Here is a 19,086-nt window from a genome sequence, read left to right as displayed (position 1 = left end):
TGATAGTAAGTCTTCAGTCCAGAGACCGAATAGGCACAGGAGGACAAGTTGTGGATTGCAGTCGGTTATTTGATAACGATTTACCAGATGGGTAAGCTGACATCACTGTGATGTAAATACAAATACAGCTCATACAACAGACTTCTGCAGTAATGAGGAGTCGGTGTACAAATAGGTTAATTTGTTTGTACTCTTGCATTCCAGTGTTCTACAGTTTTTTGAATTTAGGAGCAGGAGAGAAGCCAGCCAGGCTACACAGAATGGTTAACATAGTTTAACCCTTGTCTTATCTCTTCTTGGAGGTGGCATATATGGGTAAATGTGTTAGTAAATATACTTGTCTAAGAAAACATGTGTCTTTCACATTATAGAACTGATAAACTGATATAATGTTAAATCACAGCCAGCAAAGTGACTTCATCCCTGTAGCACTTTTGCAGCAGGGTAGCGAGCACACGGGCCTGGCTGCCTTCTGCAGCGCTGTGCAGAAGTGTATGTGGTTATAAAAATGCATCACTTTGTCTGCTGTGTAAATCATGGTGAAGAAAACACGATTGGAAGAGGGGATGGAGCCTGAGTTCTTGCTGTATTAACCTGCCAAAGGCTGGGTTTAGGATTTTGATTTCTCCCTGTGAGAGTTAATGACATCATGAACACCTAAAACTGTTTTGCGAATACAGAAAAATGCTCTGTTTTTGGTTCTGGTGCTGTCATCAACTTTTTCAGAGCAAACACAGACTTTCTGAATGTGATTCTTGGCAGGTAAAGACAGGAGAAGCTGATTTTTGAGATGATGAATTTTAAAACTTAAATTATCATCTAAGTACTAAACAGCATTCTTTTGTTAATTTGGAGTCAGGAGAAGTCAAAAACATTTTTGAAAATGCTTTTAAATTTTCACTTCAACATGTTCCTTGTATAAATGTTGCTTACTTAATTGTGTAACTGCAAAGCTAGCTGTATAGTCTCATGTATTTTGGAGTGCAAAAGTAATAATAATTAGTCATGTTATTTGAAGGTGACTTTTTAATGAAAGCAAGTCCGTAAATATACTGTGAAAGCACTTACTAGGATCAGTGGTCAAAAAAGTTAAATGCATTATTAAACATGATGTTTTCAAGAAGTTTCTTTATATGGCTATTTGGGTTTAATTAGAATTCAAATAATTATTGAGCATGCACGTGTGATATTGTTAATGATATGCCCTGGTTCCAAGGGAAGAATATGTAAAATTAATTCTGAGTTGAACTTTCAGTTGTTTCCTGTTACCTTGTTCAGCTAACATGATTCATAATAGTGTAAGTCTTCCTGAATTGGCATTTATGTTGGAAACATTTTGTGCCCTGGTTTCCTGGAAATACCACTCATTGCCTTATCTCTCGATGTCTGAATTCTAGGTGGGAGGAGCGGAGGACTGCTTCTGGAAGGATCCAGTATTTAAATCACATTACACGAACAACTCAGTGGGAGCGACCAACACGGTAAGAAATTATTTAAGAGACTGCATATGATGAAGTTTGATTGCTGACCAGGGATGCTGAGCACAAGTGATTCTGTGTGGCTGTGACCGTGGTATTCGGCATTCCTACAAGTCACTCTACAAACACTGTATGCTTTTCTTCTCTGACATCCTACTCCTTCAGTCTGCCTGCTATTTAACTCAGAAGAAGCATTCTGACTAGATTTTTTTCGTCCCCAAGTACAAGCATCATTATTTTCTTGTAGAGCTGCTGTGGTAGAGCACTGTAAATACAGACATTACAATGTGCAGACATTGCAAGAGATGAAGAAAAGAAATCATGAATAGCTGACAGACATTGTCTGTGTACATGCTATGACCATGTAATCCAGAACTTTTAAAGCTGAGTGTTACAGAGCGTGTTTCAAAATCATTACGATGACCTTTTCTAATAACTGTGATGGGGTTTGCGAAGCCGTTCCGCAAACCAGTTTTGCTAGTACCTGAATTGTACACAATGTCATTGCGTATTTTTCAGACTCTTCTGCAGACCATCTGTGCCTGCAGACTGTCTCTTCCATTCTCAATAAATATTATTCCAGTCTCTGTATGGATATATTTTACTTAAAATAATCTGTACTGTTTATGCCGCCAGCTCTGATATATGTTTGCAATTCTCAAGTGAGTGAAGGTACTGAACAGCTTTTTAATTTACCTATCTGTATTTGTCCTGGTATGTTAAAATACCTGTGTAAACTCTAGATGCATTTACAGTAGAAAAACAAATGCAAAATATAGAATTTGTTTTGGGGATTTCCTTCCTTGTCATCTCCCTTTAACCCATTTTAAATCCTTTTGAAAGCAGCGTTGAGATATGAAACCACAGAATTGGATGTTTCCTCTTGCAGTCAAGCTCTCCAGAGCAACTGTTTGTCTTGCTTAGCCCTTTTTCACCATCCTTGCCTAATAACCTTCCTTAAACATTAGAAGGAATAACAAGGCCTGATCGCTTCCTCAGCCGTATGAAGGCAAGGTGAGAAGCTTTGGGTTCTATGCTTCTCATCTAAAAAAAAAAAATAAATAATAATTTTGCTCTCAGCACTCTGTTTAAGGTGGGAACTGCTGGTGTGAGGATTTGACATGATGTTAATCCTGCAGCATCACATTATAAGCATCAGGTCAGACCCTCAGACCAGTGGGGAGGTCTGTTGATTACTCTGGAGTGAAGCAGTGAGTGAAGAACAGAAGCTGTCTGCCCATCATCAAGGTATCCTGATGGACAAGTCAATGGCTGGTTGTGCCATCACAAAGATTTCTCAAGAGCCCTTAGATGAAGCTTCCGTAAAGCGCGTTGTGTGGCCCCATGCCCAATCAGTAATCCAATTTTCACCTTTTTCCCTGCAGGCCAGCGTCGGAATACTCCAGTCCAGGCAGACCGCTGAGCTGTTTTGTGGACGAGAACACTCCAATTACGGGAACGAACGGTGCAACCTGCGGGCAGTCGTCGGATCCCCGGTTGGCGGAGAGGAGAGTCAGGTCGCAGAGGCACAGAAATTACATGAGCAGGACACACTTGCATACTCCTCCCGACTTACCTGAAGGATATGGTACGCAAATGAAATTTCTCTAGTTGTAGGTCTCCCAAGCGTCTGGGAAATGGGCTATGTCTTCTCCTCGTATGTAAGATCCTTCTGATTCCTTAGTTTGGAGAAAGCAGTCTTTGTGAGTATTTGTATTGCATTTTTTGTACGTATAGTTACTAATTTATCTTGATTTCACAGAGCAAAGGACGACTCAGCAAGGTCAGGTCTATTTTCTGCATACTCAGACTGGTGTTAGCACGTGGCATGATCCAAGAGTACCTAGGTAAGAAACGATGAAAGTATCCGTAAGGTGTCAAAGCAGAATAGTTTAAGCAGTACTCTCCTCAGTTTTCTTTAATATTATTTTTGTGACTTTTGGCCCCTAATGTATAATTTTAACAAGTCATTAATCAAAATAAATTAGACTCTCTTCCTCAGTTCTTCAAATTGTTATTTTAATGCGAAGATGGAAAATCAAGAAATAAATGAATTACAGTGGTGTTTGAAAACGGGTGTAGTTAACTGATTCTAGATCTTGCACATGAATTATAGCCAAGTCCAGGTTTTAATACTCTGCAAAATAATGAAACAAAAAGTAGAATCTGAAATTTAGATCTATCGAGATACTTCAGAGAAAACTGGCTTGGTTTTGTTTTTTAATTCAGGCTCTGGAAGTTAACAAGACCTGAGAAATTGGCAGCATATGTTTACGAAGAGCAAACTTTGTGAAAAATCGGTTAGACAAATGTGATCAGTTTTGATGGAGTAGCAGGCAAAGGGGAAAACCTGGAAAATCTAGTGGATAGCCCTGTGTATGTTTAGACGTGCTATTTGTAGTGAACTACAGCCTCATCATCATATTAGCTTAAATTTACTTGTCTGCAAGAATTACTGTCTCATGTTCAAACTATCAAATGTAATTTACTCAAGGAATGGGAAACTTGGTACATTTCTTCAAAACTAATTGGAGACACTGGGTCATAAAAAGCCTGGAAGTGGAAATGGTGAGCTGTGTTTGAAGTGCCAGGATGTTGGGTTTTTTAAAAGAAGAAAAAAAAAAAAAAAAGGTATTTTTTTTTCCATATGAGTATGGTAGCAAACGTCTAAAAATGCATAAGCTTTTATACAGCAGATTTCCTGTTACAGAGCAGAAATGACTATTTATTTTCTTTATGATGCTCTAACACGGATATTCCACGGACAATAATATATGCTGCTAACGATACGCTTTCAGGCATTTAAGTGGGAAAGAATGTGGGGAGAGGGGCAAAGAGGTAGAGGAGCTGTGAGAGACTGACGTCCGATTGAAGTACTCAAACTGCTGTTTCTGTTGCAGCTATCTCAACACTTAGGATAAAATAAATCTGAATTGTCCTTTTAGCATCCTTATTTACACAGTACATGTACGTATTGTACATGGTTGTACATGTGATTATTTCTGATGTGTTTGTATGGGAAGAAGGATAACAGGGAAAATATTGTTAGCTTCTGACTGGTCTTTAAAAAAACCCAAGAAATCCTGTTGAAAATGATTGTCTCCTAAAGTCTGTGGATGGTGGTGTAGAATAGTGTGTGTAGGTTGAAATTGGCAGCCAGTGTTGGCATTTATGAGAATTGTAGCACCTTTGTCCAGTTGCTGCCGGTGTTCATTCCCATGGAAATGGATTTTGGATATCCTGGGAAGGATAAAGTGCCTCGTGGCCGTAACTTCACTGCATTTTTGAGTGATTCTTTTGGTTTTATTACTACTCTTGTGTTACAGGAATATACTTCGCTTTGATGCATTATCTGTGTACTTGAGAGCGGGATACAGCTGGCAATTGTGTGTTAGGAAGTCTTTGCTCCCATGAGTTGTGTACTGTACAAAACAAGAAACTAGGCTTCTCTTAAAAATACATGTATATCAAGATCTAATCGCTAAGTTTGCAGTACAGTAGTTTTGTACAAAATCTAAGCACTGCTCTTAGGTGTGGCAACAGAAACTGCATGGGTGTCTCCAAGAACAAAATTTGGCTGTTTGCATGAGGATAGAGTTTATGTAATTTCTAAGGAATATTGTACTTTTCTGCTAATATGCCACAGTCATTTAGTTAATGAAAATAAGCCCCACAGTTCAGCAGCAGAGTGTCTGTGGGTAATATTAACAGATGTTCAATCCCAGAGCCTTGTATTGCCGTAAATGGCTTCTCAGCCTCCTGAGTCCTTGCCAATGGCATCTTTTCAGCCGCTCTGCCCCTTGGCTCTTTACTCCCCTCCCCTTGCGTCATACTGGGAGATCTGAAGACTTACACCTTCAAAAAGAGCTGTATCTGACAGTGTGAGGCATCTGAGGTGTGAAATATATACATGAAAAATCAGTAAGTGTACATTTTTGAGAACTAGTATTTCTTTTCGGTGCCCTGTGGAGTGAATCTGCATCTTCCTAATTCCGGCAGAATTTTCTTGAGACTTGTTAAGAGCTGAGTCATTGTTCATACAATATTTTATTTGAGATACTTTGTTAGAGAGCTGTTGCTTCCCACTAGCACTTGGGGTTGGAGGGCAAAACCGCCAGTGGCATACACACATATCCCATGCATAATTCTTCATGGAAATTATAACTCTTCAGAAATACAGTTTTGTTTTGTAGGAGTTTTTAAAAGTGTGATTCAGAGTTCCTTACGTGACTAATGTTGTTTAAAAAATGTTTTCTGTCAGATTTGGTGTAGAACTGCAATTCCATTTTGGCAAATATGGCAGCGGTCTTTATTTTTGTTTTAAGCCTGTGTTAATTTAACATCTGAAGTTAGTTTGTAAAAAATGAAGGTTATTTGATAAGAATTTTTCTCCCCACGGCATGTGTCCTGGGGTGTGTGTTTTTTCTGTGGTGGGCTTGCACCTTGGGAGTAGAGATTCCAGCTGAACAGATCAAGTTTCTGAAACAATACATTTTCTCAGACTTCATGGAATTGTTCTGTTACATTTACGCTTGTTTGGCTCAGAGGCCAAATGCTGAGGTATTTTTCGTTTTATATTTGTTTTCACAGGGATCTTAGCAACATCAATTGTGAAGAGCTTGGTCCACTGCCTCCTGGATGGGAGATCCGAAATACAGCAACAGGCAGAGTTTATTTTGTTGACCATAACAACAGGACAACGCAGTTTACAGATCCACGGCTATCTGCTAACTTGCATTTAGTCTTAAAGTAAGTCGAAAGCCTCCGGCATTGTGTCGAGTGGAACAGAGGACAGAAAGTGACTCTTGAGGGGTGCTGGGTTTTATATCAAGAGGTATTCTGCCATTCAGTAGTATGTAAAAGTATAGCAGGGACATTCTTTAACGCACTACCACTTACTCTGTTACATAGCAAAGAAGGCATGTTTGATTGTTCTTGGGGGAAAAAAGAAAATTTCTAGCAGCATTTAGGGAGGAATGTGGCTGTATGGTGCCCGGAGAGGGGGACAGAAGCAGCGGGAGCAAGGGCTGTCCGGTGGGAAAGATTGGCCCGTAGAATTTTTTGTAACAGCAAGAGAGATGCTTTCTTCCCTTTTCTTGATACATGGTACTACTTTCAGCTATGGAGAGCTCGTTTTAAAATACAAGGTTGCCTTCAACAGCCAGTGGTGTGAAATACTGATGAGTTAGGCAAGGGTGCACAAGTGCACGAGTGTTCTGGAATAAAGGAGAAACCATTCGGCTCCTACCTTCAGCTTTAGAGTGAGACTAGGGGAGATGTTCTCAAAATAAGACCCCCATAATTTAATTCAGATTTTTTATAGAAAGAATAACATAAAGTAGGAACTGTATTTTTTTTTTCTGCCTTACTGTTCTCATATCACATTTTCATATTGCAATTTTAAAAAGAGAAGGGAAAACTCAAAAGAATTCTGACTCTTGGTTTTATTCCGTAGGCACTGATTTCACGCTGGGGGATTTTCTGCTAAAAAAATGGAAACGAAAAAGCAAACAAACATGTCTTTTTTGTGTAGACATGGCTATCGGTTTGTCCAAGCTATCTGGGAGTTTGACTCTATTGTTTCTCCTGCTAACACCTTTCAGTACTCTTGGGAAACACCTATAATGTGTTGAGTAGGTGTTAAGTGGCAGGAACAATGAGGAGCTGGTTAGGTGGAGAGCCATGCAGCCCTGGGCGAGGAGGGAGTAGGAGGAAGTGAATCGTTGGGAGGAAGAGCTGAAGGGAAGAATAATAGGAGCAAGCGCTGCAAAGGCAACCCCGAGGAATGGAGAGCGGTAGCATCCAGGAGGACAGCAGGTCTTTCATGTAGGGCATAAAAGCTGGCTAGCCTTTGTCTGCCCAACAGACAGCTGCATTTCGCACCCCAGAGGGCGAAGAGTCTAAATAGTGACAAATACATCTTTTGCTTAGAGAAATCATTGGTTGTATAGGTGTATATTACAGAGTTCACATCACCCAGACACTTTTTATTATTTTTTTTAATTTAAAACAAAGAAATCACTACAAATTTTAGCTGAGGTTAGATTGTTAGTTTCAAATGAACGTGATCTTGGAAAAAACCTTACCAGTAGAGGAGCACATTCGTGTTCGTTACACAGAGAAGTTCATTAAATTAATTCAGCTTTAGATATTTTACCCGAAAAAAAACACCTCAGACCTTCTTAGCTACAACAGTGCAATTCTTAAACTGTAGAAAGTTCAGGTAACTGAACTATGTTTGAAAAACTGTCCTTCACAGGTGATTTATTTTTAAATGGGAGTAGGGTCATAGTGTCTAGTTCTCCATGTATTGTGGATGACAAATACATAGCTTTCTATCTGGAAAATCCATTGTGACTTTCAAGTTCCAGAATCGTGGAACCATTTTGCATTTCTTTGAACTTAAAGCACTACTGCAGTGTGCTTAAGTTTTTCGTTTGTACATCTGTCTTTCATTAGGAAAGGATTTCAGACATTCAACCAACAGTGTCATCAGCAGAGTCTGCTGCCGGATAAATCTTTTCTGGTGTTTACTCTTTTATTGCAGCAAACAGGATATGTGAAAGCTTCGCCCCACCCCAAACCCACCTCCTTATTTGTTCTTTTTTTTTTAAAAAAGTACTTTGCCTTAGGCCTGTCATTTCATAAGTTGTCTGAGAAATAACTGTAGTATTTGGGTGGGATGGGTGTGATAAAGTTTTTGGGTCAGAGGTGTAATGAAAAGTTGTTTACTCTCAGTGGTACTGACTTTTCTGTCAATCTGAGTAAAGCAGTTTTTTCTTCCAGTGGTGACATTGTAAGTTATAAAAATAATCAAACTTGTTACCCAGGTCGGTTTCAAAATACTGGCCAAGAGTTTGTGATAGGTTTTGATAGTTCCGGCACCTGAAAAGTACTTAGCTATATCCTTAAAGCACTGTACAGAATCCAGCTTAGTTCAGCTGTGAAAACATATTAAGAAATTAGATTTAATTACTGTAAGCACTGCAGATTGTTTAGCTAATACTGGACTGAGTATTTTTAGTCTAATATGGAGGATGGCATTTTATTTTTCTCCTCCTAGTACTGCCCTATTTTAGATTGGTTTAATTTGATGCATAGATCTGAAGTTCATGCTCATTTCGGAGATCACTTTTTCTTGAAGACTGACCTTGGTGGCTAGCTTTGTGTTTAGGGGCCTATGTCTTTTTTTTACTCTTAAGGTAGTATGAACATGTGCTCACTTTGGTATATAATGGTGACCTCTGGTAGGCATATACAAGGAATATTTTCATGTGCTCGTCCTTATGGAATTAGAATGTTCAGAAGACAGAACAGTGATTTTGCTTTAATTTGTATATCAAGTAAGTAGTTTAAGTGAGATTCATGTTTAAAACTAATCAGAAGTGAAAAGAAATTACCACGTGTGTAGCACAAATGACAGAGACTCATATTCTGGGACCACAGCGAGTGTGTGTCTCGAAGTTACTGTAATGACTTGGTTTCTCAGGAATGACTTAAAATAACTGTAGCCTACTGGAAGACCAATGTGATCGGCTTAAGAATGCAGTTAAAACAACAGAAGCAAGCAACAAAACACAGTGAAACGAACAAAATCAATTAAGCTGAAGTCTGAAGTTCTGCATCCTAGGGCATAGTAACAAAGTAGGGTTTCTGTGTGTTATTCCCTCCTTGTAGCCTGGGAGTAGTAGTGTTAGTATTAAGCTGTGAGTGGTTGCTGAAGGGATCTACAATGTCTGCCATTGCAGGGGCTTTGAAATGTTAGGCTGGTAAGGCCACTGATAAAGATTTCCTGGTCACCTGATGTTGGTTTCCTCGAGGGTGGTTTGTGCAAAATTGCTTTAGCTAGGTGGTTTGCAGAGGACGGAATGGCTGTTCAGAGCCAGAAGGCTAACAGGGAACTCCCCTGCCGCGCTTTTAATTGCCTGTTTTGAATGTTCTTGTGGTGAAGGCCTGCTGGAGGTGAATTTTGGTTGGCTAGGAGAGCTTTCTAGCAGACCTTGTTTCAAAATAGACAATAGGCTGAAATTTTAAAATATATTAAAACTGTGTTTGGGTCCACCTAATGTTTTTTGGTCTTTGATGTTGAAAAAAAACCTTTTTATTAACATTCCACTGGAAAACATTTAGAATTGTAACCTTTCTTATTTATCCAGTAGATGTAGGGTGTTCTTGTGTGTTCCACACAGAGATGGTATTCTCATGGTTTGGGTAAAATGCAGCTTTTATCCCGCATTGTTTGGAAATGCCATACTAAAAAGCTAGAAAAATACCCACTTACTGTGTACAAGAAACGACACAAGAGGGCATCTCTGCAATGTGATTAATTTACTTTCACTTGTAAAACGTTAGATTTACGAAATCTCTTAGAATTGCTAGTAAAAATACTTGTTTATCTGTGCCAGTTAGTTACACGTGAACTCCTACATTCCTGCGGTCCAGACTAGGCCAGGTACAAGGGACAAGGTCCTTGCCAGGCTGCCAGTACAAACATCTTTTTGTAAGCTTACCCTTTTTCAGACAAGCCATTTAAAACAGACTATGGTATTGACTGTAGATTAGAGGCATAGTGTTTGGCAGAGCCCTGAATTTTAAAATGGAGGAAGGCAAAACACGCAAAGGAAATATGGAAATGGTATCTGAGAAATTCAGCATCAGCAGCTTAGGAGAAAAATTGTGTGGATAATACCTTCTTATATAGTGCTGTAACCTTTCACATACTTTGTAGAGCAGTGCTAATAGAAATAACAAACCCAAAAAACAGCTGGTAGTTGCCAAGAAAGACAGAAGCATATGTCTTTAGTCAGGATAAAATCTCTCTGAATTTATTTTTTTACTGGACCCGGACGTTTTTAGTGTAATCGCAGTAATAATCATAGTAAATTGAAAGTAGTTCGGTTACAACGACTTAACCTTTAAGACACATCTGAAGAAGGCGGGGGACGTATGGCTCGCACATTGCAGACAGCTGTGTGTGTTTCCAGCCGGCAGAACCAGCTGAAGGACCAGCAGCACCAGCAGCAGCAGCAGGTCGTGTCCCTGTGCCAGCTGCCGGACGAGGCTGAGTGCCTCACCGTCCCCAGGTACAAGCGCGACCTGGTGCAGAAGCTCAAGATCCTGAGGCAAGAGCTGTCCCAGCAGCAACCTCAAGCTGGCCATTGTCGTATTGAGGTCTCCAGGGAGGAGATTTTTGAGGTAATTTTGAGAATTTGACCTGTTTCTTAACATTGAGGGAAGGGGAAGAGGGTTGTTCGTAAACTGTCTAAAGAAGTCATTCAGTTAGATGAAATCTTGCAGTCCAGAGGTAAAGCTGGAATTTTACCGGTGGCAAATGGGAAGAGGAGGTGTTTCAAGGGGGTGTTAAGAACAGTTGTGTACTTGAAGTAGATGTATTTATGCTGTAAAGAAGGAAAACGAGGAAAGCTTTCCCTGGGGCTGGAGATGTACATACAGACTGCGTCACGGTCTGAGGAAGGAGTCCAGCCACTTCGTGCGTTTGAAGATACAGTCTCACTTTTTCCTTGGATGTAAGAAGGCCGATGTCTGTTGTAGAGGGAATGTTACAAATTGAAAACTAAACAGGTTTTTTTATCTATTGTAACTTAAGTAAAATTACTGTTGAATCGCATTCATCTTTGGAGTTGGGATTACTTAGCATCTATCTCAATTCTGGTTGATTATTTTTATTACTATTTATTTAGGTGGGGTTTTTTTTCCAGAATCAGACCAATTTTATGAATTGCCTAGGCTTTTGAATGACCAGAGATGCCCACAGTGGGATACCTGCATTTTATTTTGTGACATTATTCAGCAGAATAATTCTACTAAATTGATGAAACACGGTTATAATTCATTGGCTTTTTCTGGAGAACAGTCTTGTCTTCTTGAGAACTTTATCACCCGTCTCACCGATCCCTGTTGCATTTTTTTACCCCACCCACCAACGTGATAGCCCAACTGTGGTGTCACAGGTTTTCCAGCCAAGAAAGATTTGTGTTGGTCTTCCCTTCGGAGACAGTCAACTCATTTCATTGTAAGCTGAAACAGAAAGGGAGGAAAGGCTGCTGTACAACAGTGAAAAATAGTTTTCAGAACAAGAACATAACAAGTTTAGTTTGTTGGGTGCCAGGCACGCCTACCTCTTCTGTTCTGCAAAGCCAAAGATTGGGGCACCGATACTGGATGTAAATAAAAACTTGACTTTTTTTTGTTTGTTTAATTTTAAAAAAATAGCATTTTTTTTGCCTCTTTTTGCTTTCTTTTTCTGTTTCCATGGTGAAGTGTTACTGATAGAGGAATAATTCTGTAGATTTACTGGGATGGCATTGATGCTTCTGTTCTTAAGATGCTTCCTGAAGGTTTGCACACGCGTTATACCCGGAGTCGGAGCTCCACTGTTGGCTGCAAAAATTGTGAGCCTTTATGCCAGAAAAAAAAAGATCTTAATGACACACATGGGGGTTTTTTTGTAAGTTATGTGATAATGAAAGAGAGAATATTCTGATCACTGTACGCCACTGGAAATTTAATGGAAGGTGGTTCTTTTCACGTATCTGTTTTATTTGACAAATGTTATAACATTTGTAGAAGACTGTGATTTGAGAAACAGAGGTTAATATCTAGGAAAACAGTGTCACCTTTAATAGTATCCCCTTTGGACTTGGAGCCTGAGACTGCATTTCTAATAAACAGTAGTTGCTTCTTGTCTGTAAATAGCAGTTAATGAAAGAAAGTGCTGTGTGTTCACAGGAATCCTACAGGCAAGTCATGAAGATGAGGCCAAAAGACCTGTGGAAACGATTAATGATAAAATTTCGTGGGGAGGAAGGCCTTGACTATGGAGGTGTTGCCAGGTAAAGAGCCGGTCCTCTGTCGCTCCCCCTGCACCCCGCCAGGGCTTTGAACCCTGAACCAGCCCTGTGTCAGCGCTGCTGCTTTTTCCCTTATTCTTATTTATATTTATTTCTGTAACAGATTGTATGTCAGAAGAGTGTATTTTCAGATAGTCTTTTAAAGAAAAAACTGCATCAGAAAAGAACTAATTTATTGTAAACAAATCAAAACGCATGTTTCAGATCGCATCAGACGTCTATCATGTGTGAGACAGGCTTTTGCTGTCTATTGGAATCACTGTATTTGATCAGTAAAGCTTGGGTATCTCAGAATTTGTATCACTAAATTCTCAGCTTTGTGGCAGAAGTTTGATTTAAAAATAAGCTTTATTACGAATTATCACTGCTGTTTGAAGCAAAAGTTAAAGACTGGCAGTTCGTGTGCAACTAAAGTCTGTCAATAGTTTGAGATTATTTTTCACTTGCTTATAAAAAGTTACTTTTATTGATTGTATGAAGATACTCTTCACATACATTTTAAAACACCGTTAAGAATTGTAAGCCAGTTCCACAGATGGTGGTTTACTTCACCGAAACTATTCCCCACCTCTGGCATGTGTATCTGCTTTTCCTAAATGAGTATTGACTCATTTCAGAGTACTCACAATTTGCATTGCCATGCATTTTTTTACCGTTAGCATTCGTTTCCAAGTACAGGCGATGCTTCCAAACAGTCCATCTTCTGCACCCGTAGTTGGTGTGTGGCACGTAACCTCTGGCTCCGAGGCTGTTACGTTGCGTCTGTCTTCAGGGAGTGTTCACTTCATCCATTCCTAAATATTTTAACGTGCTAATTAGACGTCGCTACTAAAACAGTATTGTTGAATCAACTACTAATAATTGTTTGATGATGATAATAATAGTGTTTAAAATAAAGAAGTTGCAGACGTTATTGTGTGCTATTTTCCAAAGTATGTGCTAGTATTTTTCGGCATGGGGTTTGTTTCTAGTCTGTAGCCATGGAGCCTTTGCTGAGAAGGTGAAGCTAAGAAATGTTACCGTTTTCCCAATTCATAGACCATTATTTACTGATTTGTGAACATTTAATTAAAACTTTAACCAAATATATCCATTACCTGAGGACAGTTTATATTAAAAGCTTTGACTGGAGCACTTCTGTACTATAGTCAATAGAATACGTAGTGTCTTGTCTTAGTGTGTAAGGGATGAAGGAGAATCGTAGTCAGAAACTCTCTTGGAAATAAGTAACCTGGAGAAAAATCTTGGAAAACTGGGAAATATGTCAGTCGTCAGGTGCTGTGCAGTTGCTGAGCCAGTAAAAATAATTCAGATTTCAGCCTTACCTAAATGTGTTCAGAGATAACTTACCATTAAACATAAATGTGAAGAAAATTTAAAAAAATTGTACCATTTTGAAAATATTCTCGGTGTAGGAATGCATTTGTGTAAAGTACACAATAAATTGTTTTCTTTTCTTCAGGGAGTGGCTCTACCTATTGTCACATGAAATGTTGAATCCCTATTACGGTCTCTTCCAATATTCCCGAGATGATATCTATACCCTGCAAATCAACCCAGACTCTGCAGTCAACCCGGTATGACCGGTAACATGACTTCTGTAAATGATTGTTGTGTGGCTAGAAATGAAATATGTCTGGAGAGTGTTCTAGACTTAGGAACCGAATTCTCACATTGGTGTTGCTAGAGACTGAATTTGTGCAATAATATCATTTCTTTTTAGTACCGATCAAAGAAACTTCTCAAATGTGTTCTTAATTTTCTGTAAGATGTCGATTTATGTTTCCTTTGGGAGAAATTAAGTTTATTTTGATTCTTAGTAGTAAGACTTCTGGACTGGAAGCAATATGCTCAATGCACTGTGTATAAAAACAAACAAAACACTCTGGCTATGTTGGGTTTTTTTTTCTTTGTATTGAAATTTTATTTCGTATTCAGCAGATGTAACCTGGAGGTCTTACTCAGCTGAATGGCTTAGTCTCTTCTTTCAATTCTAGGAACACTTATCGTATTTCCATTTTGTTGGACGGATAATGGGGATGGCTGTGTTTCATGGACACTATATCGATGGGGGCTTCACGTTGCCTTTCTACAAGCAGTTGCTAGGGAAGCCAATTACTTTGGATGATATGGAATTGGTTGACCCTGATCTTCATAACAGCTTGGTCTGGATACTGTATGTACTGTGTATTGTATCTTACAGAGTTAGAATTCTGTCTCTGGTAACATGTGATAATGTTCCTAAATCCCAGCTGAAAAGAAAGTATATATTGATCTTCTGCTCAGGCAGATTTAAGAAACATCTTTCTTGCACAATTCAGCTTCTTTAAAGGCTTAACATGCTCAAGGTATTCAGATCTGGGGGCAGGGATGAATAATTACTGAACTGTAAAGTGCTCAGTTTATAAATTTTAATTTTGCCTATTATTAACAGTAACATGTTATTAAAATATAACACTGAAACTTTGATAATGGTTTTAAAATATAACATAGCAAAAAATGCATGTTCACCTTTTGCTACCAAGCAGCAATTTGAAATGCTATGAAAAACTAAACGGTGATGTCTGTCAGATACAGTATGGCTGCAGTTTATTTGCAGAATATGTTTTCGCTGAGTCACTTACTTCTTTCCACCAGTGAGAATGATATCACGGGAGTCTTGGACCACACGTTTTGTGTAGAACACAATGCATATGGGGAAATTATACAACATGAGCTGAAACCCAATGGCAAAAGCATCCCCGTGACAGAGGAGAACAAAAAGGAATATGTCAGGTACATCAATATCTGTTCCAAAGTTTTTTATATTTTCTACGGTGGAGAGGAACTTCTACTTACTGAAGTAACTGACAGTGTTATGTTATTGGGTTTTTTTCTAAGCGGTGGTGCATGGGTGGTGTTCTGTGTATTCCTGTCAGTAAGGCCATTTTTTTTGGCTGGATAAATTGCAGGTTTATTGTATTTGAAGACATCGTTCACAAAACCAATTTGCACTTTCTTGCAGACTTTATGTAAACTGGCGATTTTTACGAGGAATTGAAGCTCAGTTTCTGGCTCTACAGAAAGGATTTAATGAAGTAATCCCACAACATCTGCTGAAGACATTTGATGAGAAGGAGTTAGAGGTCAGTCCGCTAATGTTACGTGTTGTCGAGTGTAACAACAAAAGGCTGATGCATTCTTCTGAGACCGAGTAACACGCGAAGCCGTGTCCCCAGTGCTTCTGGGGCTCGCAGGTGCGCTGCTGCGAGAAACACAGTTAGCAGAAGAGCTGGCCAGGTCAGGCAGCCACTGAGACTGTGCGTGCCTTCCGCTGAGAGCTGCGGGAGTGTTTCTCAAGGCCACATCTCATAGCAGCTGCGGAAGTGGTAGGAGACCCTCTCTGATCCCTGAAAACACAGCTGAACCTATGGAGAAGTAACTGCGGTGATGGCGGGTTGTTTCAGAGCTGGTGGTGCCCGTTTCTCACCGTGCAGTTCACGGTATTAAACTCAGTGCTGCCAGGAAAATAGCCTGTCGCTCCCTTCCACCTCCCACCATTTGCTGCCGGCCCTTCCAGCGCTCGGCACCGGCCTTGGTGTCAGGCAGCTCTGCGGTTTTGCAGAGCCAAGTTATGCCAGACGGAAGTGGCCCTGTAAATACAGCGGAAGGAAAGGTGCTGTCTGGTGCTGTCAGCACAAATGTGCTACAAAATGTCAAGATCAGCATCCTAACAATATCCTCTCCAGGCAAATCCCATAGATCCCAGGCTTGTTTTAAACTGAAATCTAATATACAGTTTGTTAGCTGTGGAGCTGAGGTTTTTGCCGTATAAAAAGGCCACAAGGTAAATTATTCGTGCTTTCTTCCGTTTCCTGTACTGGAATGCCAGTGATTGCTCTTCTTTTATCCTGAATATTCTCCTTCAAGAGCAGCGAGCCAGCCATACTGTTAACCCAGAATCGTTTTGCAGATGCAGAACAAGAAAGGGGAAGGTCCAGTGTTCTCAGTCACAAGAAAATGTCTTCATAATCATATCCCTGTTGAGCCTAAACTGATCCATTGTGGATCTCCATTTTAGAAGCGCCGAAAGCTCTTTGTCAGGAAAGAAGTCTGATTTGTATTCCGTGTATGGCGTGACAAGAGCAAGATTACGTTTGGTGGTCCAGAGTTGGACCAGCCAACTATGCCCTTAGCAATGCTCCAGAAAAAAATACTGAGTTCAAATGTGAATTATGCATGGCTTTCACACATGGATAGAATCTGTGCTTCTGTTATTGAATTCACAGGACAGATTTGTGGTTTTTCATTTTAATTGAGGCCATTTGAAAAATGAATGGTGTACAAAGGTAAGATTTGAAAAAAAAAGAAAAGTTATATTTCTGCATTGCTTAAAGTTAATGAGGGATTGTAATTTGCCTTTGGTATAAAATCTGTCCTTTTTGCAAAATCAGTTACTCATCATTTGGCAGGCTCCAAAACCATTTATACTGATCAATGATGAAATATTTGATTGTATTTTAAATTTACAGCTCATTATTTGTGGACTGGGAAAAATTGATGTTAATGACTGGAAGGCAAATACTAGGTTAAAACACTGTACCCCGGACAGCAACATCGTGAAATGGTTCTGGAAAGCTGTGGAGTTTTTCGATGAAGAGAGGCGAGCGCGACTTCTCCAGTTCGTGACTGGCTCGTCCCGAGTGCCGCTGCAGGGCTTCAAGGCGTTGCAAGGTAACTTCTCTCTCCAGAAGTAACTGCAAATGCCTGTGCTTGGTAAGGAAGCACTAGGACACATCACAGAAACATTAGCTGAAAATGGGGCCAGCTGGCTGCAGTGTGACTTTTTAAGAGCGATTTTTAATGGTCTGATGAATAACAAATAGTCTTTTTTTCTGTGTGTGTTTATTACCTTGTTACTCAGCTGTAAATGGCTCTTTTGTTCAATTATGCACTTCCTTCTTTGGCAAGAAGTTCTGAGCAGCAGAGATCTTCGGGGCTTTCCTTACATTTTTTTTCTGGAAGCCTGTATTTTGATTTCTTCCTTGCTGCGAGCCCTCATCACCCGTTGTACAGCTCCGGGACCAGAACGTGCCAGCGTGCAGCGTTCTTGCAGTTCTGACGGCAGAGGCGCATTGTAACGCTGACCGCTTTGACTGTCAGAGCGACACAAGCGCAGGTGGCCCAGGCGTCGGCAGTGATCGCCTGGATTCCCCAGCTGCCTTCTGAGCTTCGGTGGTGGCTCTGGCGCTGTCGTGGCAGCTCTGGCTGCAGCCCGCACCGCTCTGCCAACACGGTAGTTATCCTCTTTTACCCTCTCAGCGACGAGAGAAAACATTGGCCGTAAACCGTTTGAACAGGTAGAAGATTCAGCAGAACACAAATGCTGTGGTAACAGCTGCCAGAGACAAAAACCGGTTGCTCTAGGAATCTGTTTCTTCTATCTAGTAATGAAGGGATAATGAAGAATTTCTTTTTCCTCTGTTCTTTAGCTCTGAAGTGTTCAGGAGCACTAGAAGCTCGGGAATACTGAAGTTTTTTAAGACCTAGTTCTGTTAAGCACAGTAAGGTACTTGAGGTGGGAAGTGTTTGAACAATATCGCAAAGGCTGGAGGGACTTGTTCAGGCAAACTGCAACCGTTAACCACCTCAGAACAGTTATAAGTAATATAACCCTACAACTGATGTGGATACTCTTACTGTAGCAGAGTGAGCTCTTCGGAGAAGGGCAATGGAAGTAATACCAGTTTAAGGTCATCAGCGTGGCAAGTTTTAGCATGACTACCCTATAGTAAAACAAACATTTCTGTGAGGAAATGAAACCTGCCTTCCTACAGATTTGAACATGAAGGTCACCGGGTTGTAGACTGCGTTGTACTAACACAGCACAGCAAGCTCACACTCTGATTTCACAGCAGAGAGTCCCCATGAGGAAGACTGACCCTGTGGATTATGTTCTTCAACATCTTCCTCAGGGAAGATTTGCTGTTTCGCGAAGGTTGGGGCATTTGTAACCTCTTCAGTCCCTTGTGAAATCTTCAGTGTGCACTAAGTCAAAGAGACTGCTGTGCTGCAGTCTTTTCTTTAGTGGAGAGATTAAGGGGATCTCCGTATAGTCAAATTAACTTAAAACTGTAAGAAGCCGGTATTGCAACTCTTCTAGCGAATTTGAATGGAATTGGCCGCTACTCAGGACCTGCTATAAAATGGGGACAGATGAAGCTGCACCAGTTTTGTTCTCTAGGAAGGGTGAGAGAAGTTAAATTCAAACCTGTTAGAATTCCACAGTGCACTCTGCAAAACAGGTATTTCAGTCTCCCTTATCAATGCTTTGCTCTTGTTTATCTTTCAGTGGTTTAAATAACTGCACGGTTATCATGTGTGGGTGGAGGGGAGGAATCTGTCTGATAGGCGCCGCGAGTTCTAATTTTTTTCCTGCCCGTTTGTGATTTCAGCTTTCTTTGTGCGTAGCTGCTCTTTGTTCATGGTTTTAGTTCCTTTTTTTGTTGCTTCATATGACACAATACAGCAGTAGTAGAGATCTCCTCTGGATTTTCAGGTGCTGCAGGCCCACGACTATTTACAATACACCAGATTGATGCCAGCACGAACAATCTGCCGAAAGCTCATACCTGGTAAGCATTTTTCAGGCCTCGATTGTGTTATATAGGTTAAGACCAATTTGCTGTCTCTGTATTTTGAGCAGTCTTCCCCCCCCTTCTCTGCCATAATAAATGCTATCGGTTATAGAGTAGTAA

At 40.2% G+C, this 19,086-nt stretch overlaps 1 protein-coding gene across 1 annotated transcript in view; it reads left to right on the top strand.

Annotated features, from left to right (window-relative positions):
* The window catches only part of SMURF2 (SMAD specific E3 ubiquitin protein ligase 2), a 67,437-nt gene that overhangs the window by 44,312 nt on the left and 4,039 nt on the right, over positions 1-19,086 (top strand). The window contains exons 6-18 of the mRNA XM_075440646.1: positions 7-91; positions 1,398-1,481; positions 2,864-3,066; positions 3,241-3,325; positions 6,069-6,227; positions 10,463-10,673; positions 12,228-12,331; positions 13,812-13,926; positions 14,347-14,525; positions 14,987-15,124; positions 15,354-15,474; positions 16,861-17,062; positions 18,888-18,963. Coding sequence (XP_075296761.1) covers positions 7-91; positions 1,398-1,481; positions 2,864-3,066; positions 3,241-3,325; positions 6,069-6,227; positions 10,463-10,673; positions 12,228-12,331; positions 13,812-13,926; positions 14,347-14,525; positions 14,987-15,124; positions 15,354-15,474; positions 16,861-17,062; positions 18,888-18,963 — 1,762 coding nt within the window. The remainder of the gene's footprint in view (positions 1-6; positions 92-1,397; positions 1,482-2,863; positions 3,067-3,240; positions 3,326-6,068; positions 6,228-10,462; positions 10,674-12,227; positions 12,332-13,811; positions 13,927-14,346; positions 14,526-14,986; positions 15,125-15,353; positions 15,475-16,860; positions 17,063-18,887; positions 18,964-19,086) is intronic.

Source organism: Opisthocomus hoazin, chromosome 21 (assembly GCF_030867145.1).
Source record: "Opisthocomus hoazin isolate bOpiHoa1 chromosome 21, bOpiHoa1.hap1, whole genome shotgun sequence".
In the NCBI taxonomy this organism is placed as follows: Eukaryota; Metazoa; Chordata; class Aves; order Opisthocomiformes; family Opisthocomidae; genus Opisthocomus; species Opisthocomus hoazin.
Note: the sequence above shows the minus strand (reverse complement) of the source record. Positions and strands in the feature narration are given on the sequence as shown.